At 43.5% G+C, this 23,740-nt stretch overlaps 1 protein-coding gene across 3 annotated transcripts in view; it reads right to left on the bottom strand.

Moving 5' to 3' along the window:
* The window catches only part of CIST1 (colon, intestine and stomach enriched 1), a 59,344-nt gene that overhangs the window by 30,421 nt on the left and 5,183 nt on the right, over positions 1-23,740 (bottom strand). For all 3 annotated transcript variants that reach the window (XM_075611046.1, XM_075611048.1, XM_075611047.1), the window contains exon 2: positions 3,569-3,622. In XM_075611046.1, the coding sequence (XP_075467161.1) occupies positions 3,569-3,622 (54 nt within the window). The remainder of the gene's footprint in view (positions 1-3,568; positions 3,623-23,740) is intronic.

Here is a 23,740-nt window from a genome sequence, read left to right as displayed (position 1 = left end):
TGCTACTGATGTAGCGGCCGTTATTCGAACACTTCATGCGTCATGTACATCGCAATCCCGATTTGAAACCGCAGGATGAATTCCAGCCTCCCCGCACTAAGATATGAGCACGGCGAGAGTAGAAAAATGAATTTGAGTGTTCTGGCTTTTAAAAACATGAAGTTGACACAGTAGCAGTAAAACAGTAGCACAGTAGCACAGTGACACAGTAGCACAGTAGCACAGTAGCACAGTGACACAGTAGCACAGTATCACAGTGACACAGTAGCACAGTAGCACAGTAGCACAGTGGCACAGTGGCACAGTGGCACAGTGGCACAGTGACACAGTAGCACAGTAGCACAGTGACACAGTAGCACAGTAGCACAGTAGCACAGTAGCACAGTAGCACAGTGACAGTAGCACAGTAGCACAGTAGCACAGTAGCACAGTGACACAGTAGCACAGTGACACAGTGACACAGTAGCACAGTGACACAGTAGCACAGTAGCACAGTGACACAGTAGCACAGTAGCACAGTAGCACAGTGACACAGTAGCACAGTGGCACAGTGACACAGTAGCACAGCAGCACAGTAGCACAGTGACACAGTAGCACAGTGACACAGTAGCACAGTAGCACAGTGACACAGTAGCACAGTAGCACAGTAGCACAGTGACACAGTAGCACAGTGGCACAGTGACACAGTAGCACAGCAGCACAGTAGCACAGTGACACAGTAGCACAGTAGCACAGTGACACAGTAGCACAGTAGCACAGTACTGTGCACATTACAATGAATCAATTTTATTGCAAACAAAGAAACAGAATCCATGAAATTCAAACAAAACATCCGCGATAAGCGCGGGTGCCTGGGGCGATTAGCTGCATTTCATGCTGCGTGGGGAACAGCAGAGAACTCAAAATCAGCGCCGAGATGTGTTCGAATAACGGCCGCTTCATCAGTATATATATATATATATTTATATATATATATGTATGTGTGTGTATGTACAGTATGTATAAAATACAAATTGAATAGACTAAACCGTTCTGTGACTAACGAAATGTTTTTATTTGTGCGAGCTTTCGAGATACACTGATCTCTTCTTCCGGCGCTGTTACATTGAATAAAGCAAGCAAGGGTTTTATTTAAAAACAGTACATCTTTGGAATGTTATCTGTGACTGAAACCTCTCCCTCCCCCTGTGTAGTATGCAAGGGGAGAGGGGAGGGATGTATATATACTGTATATGTGTGTGTTTTATTTATTCACATGGAAAGAGGTGCTTTTTAAAATACAGATTTTCTTTCAAACGGATGTGAAACTGTAACTTTGTAACTATTAAAGCAGAGATGGACAAAGTGGGTATGTTATATCAGAACTAACCAGAACCTTACATTCAAAAACCCTTAAGATTTTTCGAACCAAAGCACAAGGCGAAGTGCCAATCTCTGTGTCTTTCACTCTATACAGACATACCCCGCATTAACGTACGCAATGAGACCGGAGCATGTTTGTAAAGCGAAAATGTACTTAAAGTGAAGCACTCCCTTTTTCCCACTTATCGATGCATATACTGCACTGCAATCATCATATACGTGCAGAACTGATGTAAATAACGCATTTGTAACAGGCTCTATAGTCTCCCCGCTTGCGCACAGCTTCGGTACAGGTAGGGAGCCGGTATTGCTGTTTAGGACGTGCTGACAGGCGCATGCGTGAGCTGGCGTTTGCCTATTGGGCGATATGTCCTTACTCGCGAGTGTACTTAAAGTGAGTGTCCTTAAACCGGGGTATGCCTGTATGCTGTTTTTTGAAGTTAAGTTTTTCATCTTTAATTGTTTTAGTATCCTAATAGTTCTTATGTTTTACTTATTTTAAGAATATGTTCATGCTTAATTGTGCTATGTTATTTTTTGTCATAATTTTGCAAAACAATCTCAAATGTAGCAAGCTGAGTTTTGGCAGACCCTGAAGTGAAACCAAAACATAACATTTTTTTAGAACCAAAACCAAAGTCCCCCCTCGGTTAAAGGAGAAAAACCCACATCACAATGTCAACTGGTTGTGTCGACTGAAACTTTGTTACTTGGTAACAAAACGTTTTGATTTTCCAGCAAAGTCTCGAAAGTGTCGATTTCCTTCATCTGATATTTACCTAATCTATTTGTAATTGACTTCTCTCTCTCCCTAATAAAACAATGAGTAGCACAGATTGCTGCTTTTGCCATTTGAGTGTTGGAGGGGCTAGACCAGTGTTTTCAACCAGGGTTCCTAGGAACTCTTGTGTTTCCCGGGCATCACTAAAGGGTCCCTGCAATTTGAAAATTGTATCAAATACAGAAGAATTTACAATGCATCTGATCACAGAGCTGCTGTTACAGAGAGTTGTGGGTTCCTCAGAGTTTCACTAAGGGTTCCTTAACCAAAAAAAGGTTGGAAACCACTGGGCTAGACACCGGTTGCAATCATGGTCAATCACGTGACCACAATAGCACGGGTGATGGGAACAGAGGGGGGAGTCTTTTTCGGCCAGACCTCCCTGTAACAGGGACATATCACTGTTTGAGAGAAACTGCCTCTAAATCCAGCAGTGTTAGAAAAAGCCTGGTGTGAGAAACAGGAGAGAGATTCCTTGGCTCACATTTGGGCTGATATAAGGAAAAGGAGGACTGTAGAGATTTCCTTAGCCCATAACTGGGCTGTCCTTAGGAAAATATGATGTCTTGAAGCACACAAAAGGACGGTATGCTGACAGCGAGACAAGGGGACAAGACCTCCATAACTGGACACAGAGCGTGTCATAGCACCCAAGGATGCTGACCCAGGAGAATAGAGAAGCCTTCCCCTACAGCTACAACAGAAACAGATGAGACTTTCTTGTTAGACTGTTGTGTGTATCTATATATATATATATACAGTATACAGTATATTTGCATGTCATTTCCCAGAATCCCTTGCTGCAGTGGAAGCACTGTATGCTGGGTGATAATGGGGAAAGGCAGGGTTTGACTGAGCCACTAATTGAGCCACCTGTGCTGAAGCAGGGATATCCTGAAAAGCTGCCTTAGAAAACTGTTAGAAAACCAATGATGTAGTGGCTATGTCAGTTGGGACACTCAAAGGGCTGAAGGATCTGTCCCTCCTAAGATCAAAGTGAACAAATGGCAGGTAATTGGTTAAATATAGGTGATTAACAACCCTTAAGACAGTCCTACAAGGGCAAGGGGGCCAGTCTATTTTCTTTCAAGCTAAAATATACATTAGTTATTTAAAATGATGTCTGCGCCTATTCTCTTCCATTTTGTTATACACCCCTGTGCTTGGGGGGTAGGTTATTTAGGCATAGTAACATACAATTGTTTTATTTTTCTAAACAGGCATTATTTTTTTTCATAATTTAGCTATAGATGATTAACACCATTTGAAAAAATAAAATAAAAAATTAACTATTAAAGTTTTCATAGTAACCCAATGCTATCTTTTGTTTACTATCCAGACCTAATCTCTTATGTGACAAGACATAATTAACAACATTAATAAACTGTTTAAAAAAAAATTCCGGAAAAGAGATGGTTAACTTACCTCTACTATTCGATGTGACCTCAGTAGCGGGAGATGTGGTTGTTGTGATTTGACCTGCAAGAAAAAGGCTAGGAATTACTCATTTACATGAGTGGAACATGTGAAAAATTCACGTAGGACATTTCACTATTGTATAATTGAAGTACATTTGCTCGCTGGACGGATTGCAATATCTGACTAAAAACACAGATGTTCTAACAGCAGTAAAAATACGGTTTTACTACATTGGCAGCAACAGGTGGCTCAGGGGCTTTACCTGTGGGACATGGGGCTTTACCTGTGGGACCAGGGGCTTTACCTGCGGGACCAGGGGCTTTACCTGCGGGACCAGGGGCTTTACCTGCGGGACATGGGGCTTTACCTGTGGGACATGGGGCTTTACCTGCGGAACATGGGGCTTTACCTGCGGGCTCAAGGGCTTTACCTGCGGGACCAGGGGCTTTACCTGCGGGACCAGGGGCTTTACCTGTGGGACATGGGGCTTTACCTGCGGGACATGGAGCTTTACCTGCGGGACATGGGGCTTTACCTGCGGGACCAGGGGCTTTACCTGCAGGACCAGGGGCTTTACCAGCGGGACATGGGGCTTTACCTGCGGGACATGGAGCTTTACCTGCGGGACATGGGGCTTTACCTGTGGGACATGGGGCTTTACCTGCGGAACATGGGGCTTTACCTGCGGGCTCAAGGGCTTTACCTGCGGGACCAGGGGCTTTACCAGCGGGACATGGAGCTTTACCTGCGGGACATGGGGCTTTACCTGCGGGACCAGGGGCTTTACCTGCGGGACCAGGGGCTTTACCTGCGGGACCAGGGGCTTTACCTGCGCCCCCAGCAGCAAACTCTCCCTCTATCCTCAGTGCAGACCGAGCAGAGAAGTTGCTGACCGTAGGTTGCAGCTTCTTCCCGCTCCCTCAGCCATTTAAGTAACAATGCGCTGACTCTTAACAAAGGGCTTTCTTTGCCCGAAACGTTGTCTCTTTGCTAAGGACTTTTTTTCATATACAGTATTCTGGTACGGTCCCGTTTATGTCCATGTATATATAACATATTTTAGCAGTTTTTGTACTACTGCAGGGGTGGCCAACTCCAGTCCTCAAGGGCAACCAACAGGCCAGGCATATCCCTGCTTCAGCACAGGTGACTCAATTATTCTGACTGAGCCACCTTGGGTGGGGGAGAGAGAGAGAGCATCATATCATAGGTATATTTCTTGCGATTATTATCTGTTATTTATACACTTCTGGAATACAATTTTATTTGAAATTTCATGTTGTGTGTTTTTCTTAGGAACCATGGTCAGTTCTATTTATTGATAAATACTGTACTGCCCCACTCCTGTCCTGTGCTAATCACTAGGTCCCAGTGTAAGAGGAGTGAAGCAGTAACAAATTAATCAGAACCGACTTTAAGCCGCTGACTAGAGTGGGGAGAAGCTCCTACTCAACGCTGCAACATACTTCCCCTTGTGCATTTTATAAATATATATATATATATATATATATATATATATATAATCCCTTGCTGCAGTGGAAGCACTGTATGCTAGGTCATGGGTGCGCAAACTGAGGGGCGCCCCCCCCCCCAAAAAAAGTCAGGGGGGCTCACTTACCCGGCTTCAGTCCCGGCTCCAGTCCACGTGTCTCCATGGCAACGCGGCATCAAATGACGCCTGCGGGGTCATGTGACAGCACGTTACATGACCCAACTGCGTCATTTGATGCCCATTGCCATGGAGATGCGTCGTCAAATGACGCCGTGGCCCACGTGACGTCATATGACCCCGTTCGTCATTTGACGCTACATTTGAGGTAACGGGTGGCGCAGCGCAGGAAGAGAGCAGGCAGGGGGGCGCAGGAAGTTTGCGCACCCCTGTGCTAGGTGATAATGGTGAAAGGCAGGGTTGCAAACCTGTCTTAGGCTACGGCCCCAGTCCTCCCTGCTGCACGCGCGCCTGGCTTTGTGGAGACACGACAGCCGTGATCGGCAGCCTGTAGTGGAGCGATGGGATGCGCAGTGGGCGGGGGCCATGATGGGGGCACGGCCATGGCGGGGAATATCTGCCCTTCCATTGGCTACCCGCCATTTGCAAAAGCTCCCGGATGCCGCTTTTTGTCTAAGTATCATCTTACTTCAGTTTTATGCTCAATTATGGGCTCTGGGACTTTACTCACAATATATACTAATATGGTATAGTGAGTTTATTTCTACTGCTGCATACAGCCATCTCTGCATCTGTCATATGGGCTGTGGTAGCTTTATGCCCTCATCAAATCACGAGTGCTGATAGATATAGCTATATATTTTTTCCTTGTCTGCATTGACCCGGAGGTTGTGTTTTCTCTAAGGCTGCGTCCAGGGTTGCAGCAGCCGTACGGAGGCGCGCTGAGGCTGACGGAAAGCGGGTGCTGTCCCTGGCCTTGGTTAGCGCACTGTCCGTGGGTGTGTCGGGGGGCGGGCCAGTGACGTCACGGAGCTGGTTCGCCCTCATTGGGTGAACCGCTCACGTGACCGGCCCTGCGCTCCCTTGAGCGCTTGAATCTAAAATTCTCATAAGACCCACGCTTCCGCACACTTGCGGAAGCGTGCGCGAGCCCCTGCTAAAGCCGCTCTCATTGCGGCTGCAGGGGCTCAATGGTAAGCACCAGCGCGCCTCAGCACGGGACCATGCCCGAGGCCTAATGCCTAATGTTTGCTGAGGGTTTGTCCTATTCCACTATTTGCTATTCTGGACCAGCCGGTATAAGGGGTATGAGGCTACTTGTTTGCCTCATTACTCTCTACGTTTAAATAATAGGGGGTTATAACAGGATTATTTCCCTTTCAGTATAAGGTGTATTATATGTATTAGCCATTACTCAGGGAGTCCTTGTTATGTGAGGGCACTGGAGACTGTTTTAAAATGTATGTGATGTTATAATAAAATTGTTTATCTTTTTGGTATACCAGAGTGCTATTGTGGGATTCTTTCTCTTTGGGTATTCATATTATTATATCCCAAAACAAATTAAATCAAAGGGCGCTCCCCCTTTTATGCTTTTTTCTCTCCCCCCCATCTTCTCCCTATCTTCTCTTCTCCTCCCTCTCCCCCATCCTCTGTCCTCCTCCCTCTCCCCCCATCCTCTCTCCTCCCTCTCCCCCCATCCTCTCCTCCCTCTCCCCCCCATCCTCTCCTCCCTCTCCCCCCCATCCTCTCTCCTCCCTCTCCCCCCATCCTCTCTCATCCCTCTCCCCCCCATCCTCTCCCCCCATCCTCTCCTCCCTCTCCCCCCATCCTCTCCCTCCATCCTCTCCTCCCTCTCCCCCCATCCTCTCCTCCCTCTCCCCCCCTTCCTCTCCTCCCGCTTACCTCTCCCCCATCTTCTCACACCTTCCCCCTCCTCTCTCACCTGCCCCATCCTCTCTCTCGCCCATCCGCTCTTCCTACCCTCCTCCATCCTCTCTCCATACTTTCTCCCCCACTCCCTCTCCATCCTTTCTCCCCCCCACACCCTCTCCAAGTCTCCATCCTCTAGCCCCCCCATAAACACAAACACTACACCATATTCACACATACCAAACATGCAACATTAGTTTAACACACACAAACCATATACAAATACACATTTAGATTCAACATATACAAACATTAAATATACAACTTATACATGCACATAGTGTATGAAACACACATATGCATCCGGCATCCTCCTCTGATCTCCTCCTTCTACCTCTGCTCTCCTCACACCCACCCAAACCAGGAGGACACTGGCTGATTAATAACCGGGACCGCCCAGAAAAACCGGGACATATTTACAATTTTTGGGGCACCGGGACAGCTTATGAAAAACCGGGACATCTGGTCACCATAGCTATATGACTTAGTATAACAGATTGTAGGCGATGCACACAGAAGAAACGACAGGAGACTTGCATTTGGAAAAGTAAGCGTAGGCTTTTATTCAGCCAAAGTTCAGCAACTCAAAATACAGCTCTAGCAAATCAAAAGTCTATATACATAACACAGCATAGTGACAAACGTCAGACCCAGTGTCTATGCAGTCCAGGAACGGCAATCCTCTGGGCTGTATGCTGCTGCCTTTTAAATCTTACACACCCAGCTGGGCTTGTCAATCCTCCCACTTCCTCTAGGAAGGGATTAACTATTTGCTGGCCGACACCAAACAGTCCTAGGTGTTGGTAACAGGCTAGCCCCTGTTACACAGATATTTTGGAGAAACCTACAAAATGAATTCTTGACAGATTCAACCGTGGTATCTTTATATGAGCAAGCAGCTGTAGTGTAGGGAGCTACTACTTTGAAAATATAATGTGTGATAGTTCATGCATAATTTTGATGATTTGAAGGGGAAATCGCTCTGCGGACAAAAGTGTACTAATGGCAACGACATGTTTAAGGGATCACAACTAGGTGATTGATTACTATTTTTTTTTAACCAAAATTTGACATACAGTAACATCAGACAGAAGGGAGCAGCCAGAGGAATTCAAACCTCTCCCAAGGCACAGCTCACGCAAACTTTAAATAATCATTTAAAATACTTCTGGGTGTCACATTTGGGGATCAGTCACCCAGATGTAACACATGGACATTTAATAAACAAATAATGTGATAAAATAGATAAGCACTCTGCACCACCGATGGAGATAGTAGCAATGCCTACTCACCAGATGGAATAGGTAAGTAAGCGGTGGATAATTTTGAGAGTATCCCCTCTCGTTTTGTAAAGCTGCTCTCTGCTGGCTGGCGTCTCTGGGACCATGTGTGTGGAGATCTTCATGCGGTTACTTCCGCAACTCACTTGGAAAGCCGCCCAGAAGGTAGTGAACAGCAACAGCTGATTCAGCACGCCGTCGGCATCAGCAGGCACTGGTTTGCAGCAAACGCAGATTCAACAGCAGCAGCTGATGCAGCACGCCGTCGGTGTCAGCGGGCTGGCTGGTCTGCAGCAAACGCAGATGGAACTGTGCGTGGGGATATAATCACCAAAGTGTAGAGTGCTGGAACGCCACCCTACGCGTTTCGAAAGACTCTCTGCTTTCTTCCTCAGGGGATGCACCAAAATTCATTACACAATTTAATCAATCTGCTCACCAAATTAGAAATATCTTAAATTGTCATTGGAAAATTATACGCAACGATCCTGTTATTGGTCACCTAATACCAGAATATGCTCCAACTGTATTCAGAAAGGCGAGGAGCATTAAAACAATACTGGCACCAAGTAAACTTAAAACCAAGAAGATTACCAATCAGAATATGGCTCTAAGGGAGGGAAATGTTAGCTGTGGAAGAGGCCGGTGTTTAACCTGTAAACATTTGACAAAATCTAACAAGTTTACATCACATTCAAATGGTACATCATATGAAATAAAAGACCAAATAAATTGTTTAACAGAATACGTTGTGTACCTTATCTCATGTGAATGTGGCACACAATATATAGGCCGTACATCTAGAACCCTTAGTACACGGTTCTTAGAGCACCGGCGGAATATTATTAATGGGTGTCAAACACACAGCCTCTCCCGTCACTTTTGTACTAGTCACAACAAAAATCCCAAATCCCTTTCTGTCATGGGTATTGAATTCATCCCCCCCTCGTATATGGGAGGTGATCGCTTTCAGAAGCTATGTACCCGAGAAACATATTGGATGTACATTTTGGATACAACTTATCCCAAGGGACACAATGACCAAATTGACATTAGTACCATAGTTTGAACACCTCTAATGGGTGTTCTCCAGAGGTCTGGTTTGAATGCTTAGCATTCCCTCTGGGCTATGGTCTTCTGTCTGGTCATTGTGGTCCTATTCATTCATTCATTCAAGGGGTCAGTCAGCTTTCGTGTCTGTTACGATTCATCTCCACAAATGGTCAATATTCTAATTTGTTTTTGTTTTCATTATATAAAATATTTTATTCTTTATTTATATTTTTATTTTTATTTATATATTTTTTATTTTTTATATTTATTTTTATTTTTACTTTTATTTTCATTTTCATTTTCATTTTCATTTTCATTTTCATTTTCATTTTCATTTACATTTATTTTTATTTTTATTTTATTTTTTTTCATATTTTTTCCTTATTTCATTATTTTCATTTCATTACATATATTTTAGTATATACATAATTCACTATTTTTTCATTATTTCGATTTTCACATCACTCACATACACTTTATTATCTATTATTCACAATGATGCACACAACACATAATCCATTTTCATATTTATTAGAACACAGCACTCATATTAAATTGCTTAATATTTTCATATTAGTTTAAGTCAACGTCGCTCTCATTTTATCTGTCCTTGCTTTTGGATCCATCTTATTTACCTTCTCTGACTCCCTACTGACATTCCAATAATGGGTTAACACCCTGATAACATACCAGGTAACTATTTGCTATTTTATTGGGTGTCATTGATTTAAATGAAAATGTTTATTGCTAATTTATATAGCTGTCCATATACTATGGTTCATTCATTTGTGTTCTCCTTAGTTGAGATGTCACTAATAATCAAGTGCAATAGATCTGACTTTACTAAACATATAAATAGTTCAATTCAAATATACTCTCTAGAATGTCTGAATGCAATTAATCCTTATATTTAATTACTATGCACCTTATAGTGCTGTTTGTCTATTGATTTAGCCTGTTATATTCCACTTACTAATTGTATTCACATCATCAGTAATATCAAGCACATTCATAACATCAGTTATGTTGTTTCAATCTATAGTTTGCATGTTACTCTTTGGACATCGATGGGGTCCTCAGAATATTTAGAAATTGATTTTACTTGTTCTAATTATACATATATGTGTAATTGATTCAATTGATTGCTTTAATTCATTTATCCTTTATTGGCTACTTGCTGTTCACCTCCCTATAAATACTAAGGACATATGCTTGAAGGGTTCCCCTGAAGAAGTCGCCATTTGATGACGAAACGCGTAGGGCATGGCTAGAGTCCGGCCGCCATTTGCCCACAAACACTGATGCAGGTTGACTGAGAACTCTTGGCTCCCGTGTGCTGCTCTCCCGGCTTGCTACCTTATACAATTGTACATCTGGGGTGCCTGTTTCGCGGAGGGACCGATGTGGTGGAGCACTGAAGGTGAAAGACCCCTCTTCCGGTTCCGGTTCGCGAGGCTGATCCACGTGACGACGCCACTGATTGCGGACGGACGCTGGTGATTGAGCTGCAAGGCACATGAGAGCCTATCTCATACATGCTTTTATTTGCTGTATCCTTGTGAGTGGCCATTTGTTAGATTTTATGTTCATCCAATACATTTTTATTGTGGTAATGCACTAGGTGTGCGCCTGTTTCTTTTTTGTTCTTTTTTCCAGATATCACTAGGGACTGGTGATCCCTTTGAAACGGGCTGCAAGAAACCAAGGACATTTCCACTGGAACAGGACTTTATGTATTGAAGGTTTTTTATTATATATTTTTATCTTTTGACAATTTTTTCTATATTTTTTATTAATAAATACATTTTTTATATTTTTTCCTTTAGGGTTTTTTGTCAGGAGATTGCATTGCTATTTGTAAATTTTAAAAGTTTTATCATAGTGTATTAGCCCTATCTAGCTGCCCCTTCAAGCCTATCCAATCAGCTATTGTCTCTCCTACTAATAATTTATAATTAATTATTTATAATTAACTGGTTATTTAGCGGCGCTACTTCATATTGTTTTCTTGTTGTTTATTTTCACTTAGAAGTTAGCAGCCATTTATTTCCCTGTTATTTATATATGCACATTTTCATTTTAACATTAATTGTCATTATTTGATTATTTTGTTTTTATATTTATATATTCTTTTTGTGATTTGTGAAAATGATGCAATCCAGTGAGGAACGTTTAGCTAGGAGGAACAGATTTGCCAATATTGTTGATGAGGACCCCATTGTAGTTCAAGAGAACTATGTTGATTTGAAAAATAATTTCCAAGAGTTGGAAAATTATACCAAAGATGAGATGAAAAACTGGCTGGATCTGCTCTCACTCCAAAATTATTTGGATATCAAATTGGTCCCGAGAGGACTTAGCATAACAAAAAAACCAACTTTTGAGGCAAATGAGACATTTACAGCCAGTTGGAATACCATATTGGAAGACTGCTCTGTCTCTCTCATCAAGCTTTTAATCTCCTATAGAGAAGAGAGATTGGAGGTCTTGGGGAGAGAGATAGCCCAGGTTCAGACAACCATTAAGCCATTTGAAGGCAAGGAAGAATTCATCTCATTAGACGAACAAGTACATAAAAGAGTAGTTTCATTTGAAAAAGAAATTATAGAGAGAAAAACAAACAAACTCAAACGTGATAAGGATGACTATGCTAATAACAGAGTTAGAAATTGGAAAAGAAACAAAGATTTCAATAAACACCATAGATATGGTCGTTCCCATTCCGGTTATAGAGAAGAAAATAGAGGGAACAAACATTACAAGAAACCAATTTCTAATGAAAAAGAGAAAAATGAAATAATTACACTGATAAAAGAAGCACGGTTGGATAAGAAAGATACACGTGATAGATCTTGCCCCCTACCAGAAACACCCACCGCAAACTTCTCCACTTCCAATCAATACTCTGTATTAAGAGTTGATTGTGAGGACAATTTAGACATCCAAGAGCAGGGTGCGGGGACGATGAGGGAGGGGGCAAGATCCAAAACATCTCACAAGGGATCCAACAGCAATACTGGTAATACAATTTCACCCAATAAAACACACAAAACTGCCTCTTTTTTAGAACAAAGAGAAAGGGAGAAGAAATACCCACTTTGGGAAAAACAAGCCCAACCACTACCCCGAAGAAAACGAGATTCAGGGGAGTCAGAGGAGGAGCAAAAAAGCAAGGACAGAAGAAAATGAAGTTGATGGAGGCTGCACCTACCAACTATGGTATTTATAACCTATCCTCACACTCACTAACTCCATATCACATATCATTATTAGCCAAAGGTTTATCTTTTTCTCCTAGTAGCACTCCCAATAGGTTTGATTTATTTGTGGATTTGAATCGGTACATCCGTAAGCTGACACTTATGCGACACTTTACACTCAAAGGGGAACAGACACAACAACCCATTTTCAATACCCAAGAAATAGAGTGTATTAATGCCCTTACGTCTTTCTTGGTAGAATCAGGAAATAATACCAGTGACAATAGTACACAAATACCAGCCAAATTTAATGCATTGGTAGACCCTCTAAATAAAAGATTAGTACATGATGACCAACTATTTGAGAATCCATTACTGGACATCACTACTCATGAGGAGGATATGAGCTTACTTATAGATCATAATCCATCCTCACAAACTGACCCTGTGAGCAATACAATTTATAGGCCATCACCTTTTGCCCCTAAATCGGTATACTTCCCCTATCATTCAAAGGGGAACTTTATCGATACTTTTTATACATTGGTTCTTGGGGACCTTGAGAAGTTGTGCCAAAACAATCTAGAACTAAAACATAGCAATCTAACCAAAGAAGAGACCATAACCATGTTGGATATAAAGAATAATTTTGATCTTATAGTCCGCCAAGCAGACAAGGGTGGTGCTATTGTTTTACAGGATCGCGTTGACTATATATGCGAAGCCCATCGCCTTTTACATGATTTTGTATCCTATACCACACTAGATGAAGACCCAGTTATGGGCTACCAGATAGAATTTCAGAATCTCCTCCAGGAAGCACTCAGTAAAGGGATTATCACTAACTTAGAGAAAAACTTTTTATTCACCAAACACCCTAGGACACCTATATTTTATCACCTGCCAAAATTGCACAAAGATAAAGTTAATCCACCAGGGAGGCCTATAATATCGGGGGTGGGATCGATGACGTCAAACTTGTCCCAATACATTGACTATTATTTACAACCGTATGTCATAAATCTAAAATCATATATTAGGGACACGTTGCATGTCATCGATTCCACCTCTGATATTATTTGGAAGGATACCTTTCACTGGATTACATGCGATGTATCCTCACTTTACACTAGTATTGATCACACCAAAGGTATCCAGGCTATTAATCACTTTTTTGAATTAGACACTAATCTTCACCCTTCACAAAAAACTTTTCTTTTGGCATGCATTCAATTTATTTTAAGTCACAACTATTTTTTATTTGAAGACACATATTATTTACAAATCTGTGGAACGGCTATGGGTACCAGATTTGCCCCCAGCTATGCTAATCTCTACATGGGTCTGTGGGAGAGAACCCATGTTTGGGAGAATGCTAGTCTGAGGGGTGGTCTGGTATACTATGGCCGTTTCATACATGATATTATTTTCATTTGGGACGGTGATAGGGATATCCTGGAGGAGATTCTGTCATCCTTTAACATCAATGAGATGGGCCTTAAATTTACACATACTGTACACCCTAGCACCATTGTCTTTCTGGACTTAGAACTATTCATTGGCACAGAAAATCAGATTCAAACAAGAACACACTTCAAATCAGTGTCAGCCAACAGCTATTTACATTATGGCAGTAACCACTATAAAAAGTGGCTAAATAACGTGCCCAAGAGCCAGTTCTACAGAATCAGGCGCAACTGCTCAGAGGACTCTGACTTTGCATCACAGGGGAAAGATCTATCAAAGAAGTTTTTGGAAAAGGGTTATGATGCCTCTGTTGTTAACAAAGCTTTTCAGGTTGCAGGTCTTATTAAAAGAGAGACACTTTTGGAAAAATCAAAAAATAAATCTGAATCATTGTGTATAAGCAGATAAAAGGAATACAAATCAAATAATGCACCAAAATTCATTACACAATTTAATCAATCTGCTCACCAAATTAGAAATATCTTAAATTGTCATTGGAAAATTATACGCAACGATCCTGTTATTGGTCACCTAGTACCAGAATATGCTCCAACTGTATTCAGAAAGGCGAGGAGCATTAAAACAATACTGGCACCAAGTAAACTTAAAACCAAGAAGATTACCAATCAGAATATGGCTCTAAGGGAGGGAAATGTTAGCTGTGGAAGAGGCCGGTGTTTAACCTGTAAACATTTGACAAAATCTAACAAGTTTACATCACATTCAAATGGTACATCATATGAAATAAAAGACCATATAAATTGTTTAACAGAATACGTTGTGTACCTTATCTCATGTGAATGTGGCACACAATACACTGGCGACACACTTTATTCGAGCTCGGCTAGTCCCACGAATTCGGGTATACCCGGGTGTATTGAGGTTTGTGACTGTTTTCTGCCCGAGTGCATTGAGGTATTTTCCATGCAGGGATTGAAGCATTTTATTCCCGCTGGCTGCAATACTGCACAGTATATATATATATATATATATATACTGCATTACAATTCATGAATATATGCCATCTGGTTGACACGCGAAGCATTGCAGCCTATTAAATCCTAATCATCATCATTTAACAGATCAGCCGCCCGTCAGCCAGGCATGAACCCAGGCTGGGAAGGCAAACGCAACGGGGCTTGTCAGAGGTGAGGAGCGGCTCATTCCAGGTATCTGCCAGGTACATACTGGGTATTTGCTCGAATAAAGTGTGTCGGTGCAGTATATAGGCCGTACATCTAGAACCCTTAGTACACGGTTCTTAGAGCACCGGCGGAATATTATTAATGGGTGTCAAACACACAGCCTCTCCCGTCACTTTTGTACTAGTCACAACAAAAATCCCAAATCCCTTTCTGTCATGGGTATTGAATTCATCCCCCCCTCGTATATGGGAGGTGATCGCTTTCAGAAGCTATGTACCCGAGAAACATATTGGATGTACATTTTGGATACAACTTATCCCAAGGGACACAATGACCATATTGACATTAGTACCATAGTTTGAACACCTCTAATGGGTGTTCTCCAGAGGTCTGGTTTGAATGCTTAGCATTCCCTCGGGGCTATGGTCTTCTGTCTGGTCATTGTGGTCCTATTCATTCATTCAAGGGGTCAGTCAGCTTTCGTGTCTGTTACGATTCATCTCCACAAATGGTCAATATTCTAATTTGTTTTTGTTTTCATTATATAAAATATTTTATTCTTTATTTATATTTTTATTTTTATTTTTATTTATATATTTTTTATTTTTTATATTTATTTTTATATATATATATATTTATATTTTTACTTTTACTTTTATTTTTATTTTCATTTTCATTTTCATTTATATTTATTTTTATTTTTATTTTATTTTCTTTCATATTTTTTCCTTATTTCATTATTTTCATTTCATTACATATATTTTAGTATATACATAATTCACTATTTTTTCATTATTTCGATTTTCACATCACTCACATACACTTTATTATCTATTATTCACAATGATGCACACAACACATAATCCATTTTCATATTTATTAGAACACAGCACTCATATTAAATTGCTTAATATTTTCATATTAGTTTAAGTCAACGTCGCTCTCATTTTATCTGTCCTTGCTTTTGGATCCATCTTATTTACCTTCTCTGACTCCCTACTGACATTCCAATAATGGGTTAACATCTGGGGTGCCTGTTTCCCGGAGGGACTGATGTGGTGGAGCACTGAAGGTGAAAGACCCCTCTTCCGGTTCCGGTTCGCGAGGCTGATCCACGTGACGACGCCACTGATTGCGGACGGACGCTGGTGATTGAGCTGCAAGGCACATGAGAGCCTATCTCATACATGCTTTTATTTGCTGTATCCTTGTGAGTGGCCATTTGCTAGATTTTATGTTCATCCAATACATTTTTATTGTGGTAATGCACTAGGTGTGCGCCTGTTTCTTTTTTGTTCTTTTTTCCATATATATATATATATATATATATATATATATATATATATATATATATAAAGCTGTGACCATGCAGCAAGCTTAAGCCTATAGGGAACCATGTTAAAAATGGTTTTTGAAGCAAAAAGTGGCACTGTGTGCTCATTTGCATGTCATTTCCCAGAATCCCTTGCTGCAGTGGAAGTGCTGTGTGCTGGGTGATAATGGGGAAAGGCAGGGTTGCAGACCTGCCTAAGACATGCAGATGAGCATACAGTTGTATTTACATTTGCATATTTGCTTTGCTGTGGAGGGTTTTTGTCACTTTTTTTACTCCCCATAACTTAACTAAGTATTATGGTTGGCCCATCCTTTAGCTTCTTTGCATACCCAGTTAATCAATCCCACACTGATGAGACCCATTAAGGTCGAAACAGCTGTCTCGGCCTTTTGGCTAAGATCAAGGCGATATGAGTGCTCCTCTCGACCTGCACAGCTATGACCAAATGCAGTACTATCCTATCTGGGGTTTCAGTAGGAAAGGTCTGTGGCAAGCATTTGGCCCTCTAGCTCGTTGAGAGGTGGTGTCCAGACCCCGGACCACAGATCCCCTGAGCCTTCGGGCTAAGGGGGGATGGCATTCGAACAACCAGCCCTTCGGGGCTGGGGTGCACCCGCACAACCCTCGAAAGAGGGGAGATGATGCGAACTCCCTTGCGGGCCTCGGGCCAGAGGGAGGAAGAGACGGATGTCCTGAATCCTAACGGAGGAAGGCATCAATGTCCCTGGAGACCTAGGCTTTCGGGCTGAAACCTTCAGGGAAACTGTGCACTGAGGGCGGGTCTGACTTCGGTTGGACAGTCCAAGGGCAAGCTCCCTATCAACTGAAGTGGACTGGGATCCGATGAGCGAGAGGGTGTACCCTCTCGGGAGGGAAAAAAAAAAAAAAAAGCTGTCTGTGGGTGGTTTTCTGGGTATGCACCTTAACCCTGGCTGTGCTCAAAGCTGTGACCATGCAGCAAGCTTAAGCCTATAGGGAACCATGTTAAAAATGGTTTTTGAAGCAAAAAGTGGCACTGTGTGCTCATTTGCATGTCATTTCCCAGAATCCCTTGCTGCAGTGGAAGTGCTGTGTGCTGGGTGATAATGGGGAAAGGTGGGGTTGCAGACCTGCCTAAGACATGCAGATGAGCATACAGTTGTATTTACATTTGTATATATATATATATATATATATATATATATGTATTGGAAGCACCTGGTTCCAGCACTTCAGGGACTAGGGGGTTAATGTTATGTTCAGGAGAAATGTTGCAAAGTTGTCTGTGACCTTACCATGTAACATTCTTCATGTAACTCTTTTTATTGTTGCATTTCTACCCACCAATCAGGGGGTGAGTCATATTGAAAGCACATGGCCTCAACTCATTTTTATGTAGCCATGCTGTGCCAGGGTGTATAAAAAGATGGGGAGGGAGACCCCTAGTTAGCTATGAGGAGTTGCAGTAGCTGTGAGTTGTTGTGAGTGTGGGGAGCGGGAGGGGGGAAGAGGCGGAGGGGGGAAGAGGCGGAGGGGGGAAGAGGCGGGGGGGGGGGAGAGGCGGGGGGAGAGAGAAGGTTGGAGTGTGGGAAGAGAGATAGAGAGGGGGAGAGAGAGAGAGGTGGGGGGGAGGGAGAGAGGTAGGGGGGAGGGAGAGAGGTGTGGGTGGAGGGAGAGAATTGGGAGGAGAGAATTGGGAGGGGAGAGAGAGGTTGGTGGTGGGTGGGGGTAGAGAGGTGGGTGGGGGAGAGAGAGGTGGGGGGTGGGTGGGGGGAGAGAGAGGTGGGGGGTGGGTGGGGGGAGAGAGAGGTGGGGGGAGAAAGGTGGGGGTGTGGGGAGAGAGACGTGGAGGTGTGGGGAGAGAGAGGTGGGGGTGGGTGGGGGGAGAGAGGTGGGGGTGTGGGGAGAGAGAAGTGGGGGTATGGGGAGAGAGAGGTTGGAGTGTGGGAAGGGAGATAGAGAGGTGGGGGATGGGTGGGGGGGAGAGAGAGGTGAGGGGTGGGTGGGGGGGGGGGAAGAGAGAGGTGGGGGGAGAAAGGTGGGGGTGTGGGGAGAGATAAGTGGGGGTGTGGGGGGAGAGAGGTGGGGGGAGAGAGGTGGGGGTGTGGGGAGAGAGGTTGGAGTGTGCGAAGTGAGATAGAGAGGTGGGGGTGGGGGGAGAGAGGTGAGGGTGTGGGAGAGAGAGGTGTGGGGAGAGAGAGGTTGGAGTGTGGGGGGAGACAGAGGCTGGAGTGTGGGAAGGGAGATAGAGAGGTGGGGGTGTGAGAAATAGAGGGGGGCTCTCGTACGGCCACTGACACTGAGGGGGGTGGCCGCGGCCCAGTGGATATCCTAGTGCTGGGCTCTGGGAAAGCGGTCTGCAGCCCTGAGTACCAGCACCTCTTTTTTTTTATAAAAAAAACTCTCTATACGATATATATATATATATATAAATAAATATATTATATACACTTTTAAAAAATATATATATATTTAGTTAAGTTATGGTGGGTAAAAAAAAAGTGACAAAAACCCTCTACAGCAAACCATATAGCAAATGGAAATATTACTGTATGTTCATTTGCATGTCTTAGACAGGTCTCCAACCCCGCCTTTCACCATTATCACCCAGCACACAGCGTTTCCACTGCAGCAAGGGATTCTGGGAAATGACATGCAAATGAGCACACAGTTCACCTTTTGCTTCAAAACTGTTGAATAGAACATAGAGTATAAAAAAAATATATAGTTACCAGAACCAGTCCGGTGACAGAGAAAGAGCACACAGTAGGTAGAAATGCAAAATAAATTGTATTTAAGAATACGCAGGACACAATAACCAACGTTTCGGTCCTCTCAGAGGGACCTTCCTCAAGGTAGTGCACTTATTAAATATAACATGATCGAAAGGGTTGCTGTCAATGTAAGCCTCCGCTTGCAAACCTGGAAGTCGGATATTGCTTTGCTTGCACTGGCTACACCAGGTGAAAGTAAGAGATATCAAACAATGTTTGTTCGTTTGACCAACACGTGGGGTATAACGTGATCGGGTGGTACACAAAGTATGTCTTTGATCAGCCCATGCTAATCGCAAAAGTTTAATACGATTTCAGTGTACTAATGCAGGGCCTCTCCCCACATAACTTAAAAGATCTCGCCCGTCATACATACTGCTTTATAAAAGGCAGGGTACACCCTTTTTGTAAACAAGGCCTTAAAGCAGCAATACTACATTCCCCCTTTTTTTCTTTCTTCTTTTAATATGTAAAGCACACATTCTTACCTAAACTGCCAATCGTTTGGTGCTCCTGTTCTGAATCTTTAAAAATCCTGATTGTGTGCCTAACGAAATGGCTGCTTCAGTCAGTGTAACTCAGCAGCTACAATGTATCCTTTTCTTGCTACAGTAACATTATCTATTGTTACAGTTTACAGTCAAACTGCTGGGAATATTGGCAACAAATTATCACAAAGAGGAAAAAAAAAATGCCGTATTATCTAATACTACAGAACAGATTAAAAAAAAATGTGAACATACGATTTAACTATTTTGCTGCTTTAAAAATATACTTAGTGGGTAAAAAGTCTTAAAGAAGTAGTACGTCTGGTTCCAGAATTATTCTAACCTGTTAGCATTGCGGAAAGCCCTTTCCATTTAATTTTACAGAATACAGAATTTAGTCTCGCAAACAGAAATAGAAAAGAGACTGTTATTTTGTCAATTCATTTTCCTATGAAAGTAAGTGGGGGAAAAAAGCAGTGGTACTCTGGGTGTGTACAAATCCTGAACTGAATGGTAAATCGTATCTTATTACTTTGAGAAATTACTTCTTGTACGACTTAGATGCGGTCCATTGTGTTGTATCCACAGTGAAATCCTGCTTGTTTTCTGGGCCAGGGGTGCTCACCTCCAGTCCACAAGACCCCCCAACAGGTCAGGTTTTGAGGCTATCCCAGCTTCAGCATAGGTGGCTCAACCTGTACTGAAGCAGAGATATATTGAAAACTTGACCTGTTAGGGGTCTTTAGGACTGGAGTTGAGCACCCCTGCAAGTCTAGACTGGTCAAAGCCCAGGATCTGTTGCACCCATTAGCTAGTCTCTTCCTAAAAATCCTGTCGGTGAGTAAGTCTTGAGGTCTTCTTTCTCTCCTTTCTTGTGGCGGAGATGATTTTCCCTACAGTACGTCTTCCCCGACTTCTTTCAAGATTTCAGTCGTAATTCCATCTTCCCCGGGAGCCATCCCATCCATCATGGATTTTATTGCCTTTTCCACTTCTTCTGGGAGGACACAATGGCACATCATTGGTGGTTTGTTCTTGCTCCTTTTTTTGCTGTGTTCTTGTATCATTTCATGTAGAACTCTCTTTGTAAGTGCACAGTCTTTTATTGTTGATCCCTTGTCTTGTTTATTATTAATAATAATAATAATAACTTTATTTCATAAAGTTTTTCTCACAATGGAACTCAAAGCGCTTCACAATTACAGTATAGGATAGTATAGCACAGCACAGAGGGTTTTTTACAGATGCAGTAACTGCCCAGATGAGCTTAGAATCTATGATTTTGGTGCCTGAGGCACAGGGAGATAAAGTGCTTTGCCCAAGGTCACAAGGAGCCGACACAGGGAATTGAACCAGGTTCCCCTGCGTCAAACTCAGTGTCAGTCACTGAGACTGAGCCACTACTTCCGTCTCCGTTAAGTATATATATATATATAATACAGGGATATTCTAAAATAAGTAAACATGGGAAGGATGTTGATCCAGGGAGTTGTAATCTGATTGCCAATATCAGGAAGGAATTTACTTTTCAATTTATGACATATCATTAGATTATATCTCACTTACCATAATCAACTCTATTCTGTCTGCAGGCCATATCCCTGAGGCTAAGGCCCCGGTCACGCTGCTGTAACACGCGCCCTCGATATTGGCGGCGCGTTCAGCCGATTCCCCGGTCTGCAGCTCACTGCAGGAGGAGAGACCGAGGGGGGGCGTGGCGGGGGAGTGACGGGGGCGCGGCCATGACGTCACCCGGCAGGTTCGCCCTCATTGGCTGAACCGCCGGGGGGCGTGCCTAATCGCTCGCCGCGAGTCCTGCTCTCAATTCTATTGAGAGCAGGAGCAGCTCTCGCCCGAGCGCTGCGGCCCCCCCTCGCAGCGGGCCCGGCGCCATTGAGGGGAGGGCTCTCGTCCGTGCAGCCACAGCGGACGCTGTAGTAGGCAGCGGGGGCAAGGCCTAAGACCTGGAAAACTGCCAGAGTTGTCTCAATCTTCAAAAGTGGGGACACAAACTCTGTCTCAAACTACAGGCCAATCTCTCTTCTCCCAATACTATCCAAAGTCATGGAAAAATGTGTTCACTCCCAATTAAGTGATTACTATACCAAGACAAATTTCCCTAGCCAATTCCAATCTGGCTTTCGCCCCAAACACTCCACGCTAACTACCATCCTAAAAGTTTGCAATGAAATCCAGTGTGGAATGGAACAGGGACAACTCACTGGTGCAGTATTCCTAGATTTTGCAAAAACTTTTGATACTGTTGATCATGTTATCTTGCTAAAGAAACTTCAGAGCTCTGTAATAGGGAAGCATGCTTTAAACTGGTTTCACTCCGACCTATCCGGTAGGTCCCAACATGTGTCTATCTCGGGCTCTAACTCCAACCCCTTGGATATCACCTGCGGTGTCCCGCAAGTCTCTGTTCTGGGGCCCCTACTCTTCTCAGTGTTCATTAATGATCTTCCTACAGCTTGTAAGGGAGCTTCAATACACATGTATGCAGATGACACAATCTTATATGAACACAGCCCTAACCTCTCTGACCTTGGCCACGTACTTCAATCTGACTTTCTGAGACTTGAAAATTGAATTTCCAATTTCCAATCCTATTTTTAAACACTGACAAGACTGTAAAAATGGTATTTGAGACCAAGGCTAAATTTTTAAAGTTACCAAAAAATAAGTTCCAGATCAGAACAAACTCTAAGGGGTCTATGCACTAAGCGTTCATAAGCCACTTATCGAGCACTTATAGCCCAAAATGCCTACAGTGATTCTACAAGCGTCGATAAGTGGGTGATAAAAGACTGAATCACCAAAAATGTTTTCTTTCAACAAAAATGTTATCTTTCAACAAAAAAAAATCGCGAGTATGCGGTCATAAGCCATTTATCGTCAGTTCCTGAAAATCGTGCCATTCTAGTAGCCGCGATTAGGTTATCGAGGCCTACTGCTGCGGCACAGTTTATTCGAGCATTTGCCCGTTCTGTGCCGCAGCAGTAGCCTGGCGCGCGCCCGAGTGTGACGGGCGCGCGCCGAAGCAGCGGAAGAGCGCCCTCCGATCGGGGCGCTCTCCCTCCCGCTGCCGGGTCCGCCGGGTCCCCCGGAACCCCCTGCCGCTGTCCCGCGATCGCGGGACACCAGGGCTCCCTCGGGGAGCCCCTGGACGTGCGTGCAGGGGGCGCACGCTCCCGAAGACGCGTGACCGCGCGTCTATGACGCGCGGCACGCCGAGGGGCGGCCACTAGCAAGCCGGGAAATCTCCCGGCTTGCGGATCTGGCCGCAGTGCAATTAAATGTGTCGCCAGTGTATGGCGGCTCAAGAATGGCGAGTTTTTCACAAAATCCTCACGCCAGGAAAAGTTGGCATGAAGGTGGTGACAACCTGCTGAGAAGCGGCGAGACAGGACTTAGAATAACAAAATGCTTTATTTCTGCATCGGATTGATGCCGGGGGTCTCCGGAGCTGATACCCATTAATATCAGCACCGGTGACCCCCGGCATGAATCCCAGGCAATAAAAATGCATTTAGAGTCAACTTCATTACCTTAGCGGCTAACCACTAAGGCCACTCCCACTACCCATCAAGGGCCAAATACCCCCTTTACCCACAATAAAAACTAATACCCACCTCCTCTAACCCCACATGATTGATACCAGAAGCTGCGGGTGCTCAGGTGGTGTCCGAGGGTATTTGGGGGCCCTCGGGTGGTCTCCGCGGGTGTCTGGGGGCCCTCGGGTCCCCGCAGGCCTGCAGTATCAATCCTGTGTCCCAAAATGTTTTACCAATACATTTAAATAAATACACTCTCCCCGCCCTAACACATACAGTACAGTCATGGTCAAAATAACTATTATCAAAATATGGATAATAGCTCATTTGCCCATTATTACATCAAACATTAGCCAGCCAGCATAACTAAAGTAAATAAACCTTTCTACTTACCCAGCCATGTCCTCCGTTGCTAGAAAGAATACAATAAATAATACAATCTAATGGCCACTAACCCCTTAATTACCTTAGCGGTTAATAACCGCTATAGTAATTAAGGTGTTAACCCACCCTCCCC

This window comes from Ascaphus truei, chromosome 8 (genome assembly GCF_040206685.1).
Source record: "Ascaphus truei isolate aAscTru1 chromosome 8, aAscTru1.hap1, whole genome shotgun sequence".
NCBI classification, from domain to species: domain Eukaryota; kingdom Metazoa; phylum Chordata; class Amphibia; order Anura; family Ascaphidae; genus Ascaphus; species Ascaphus truei.
This window is presented reverse-complemented; position numbering and strand designations above follow the sequence as displayed.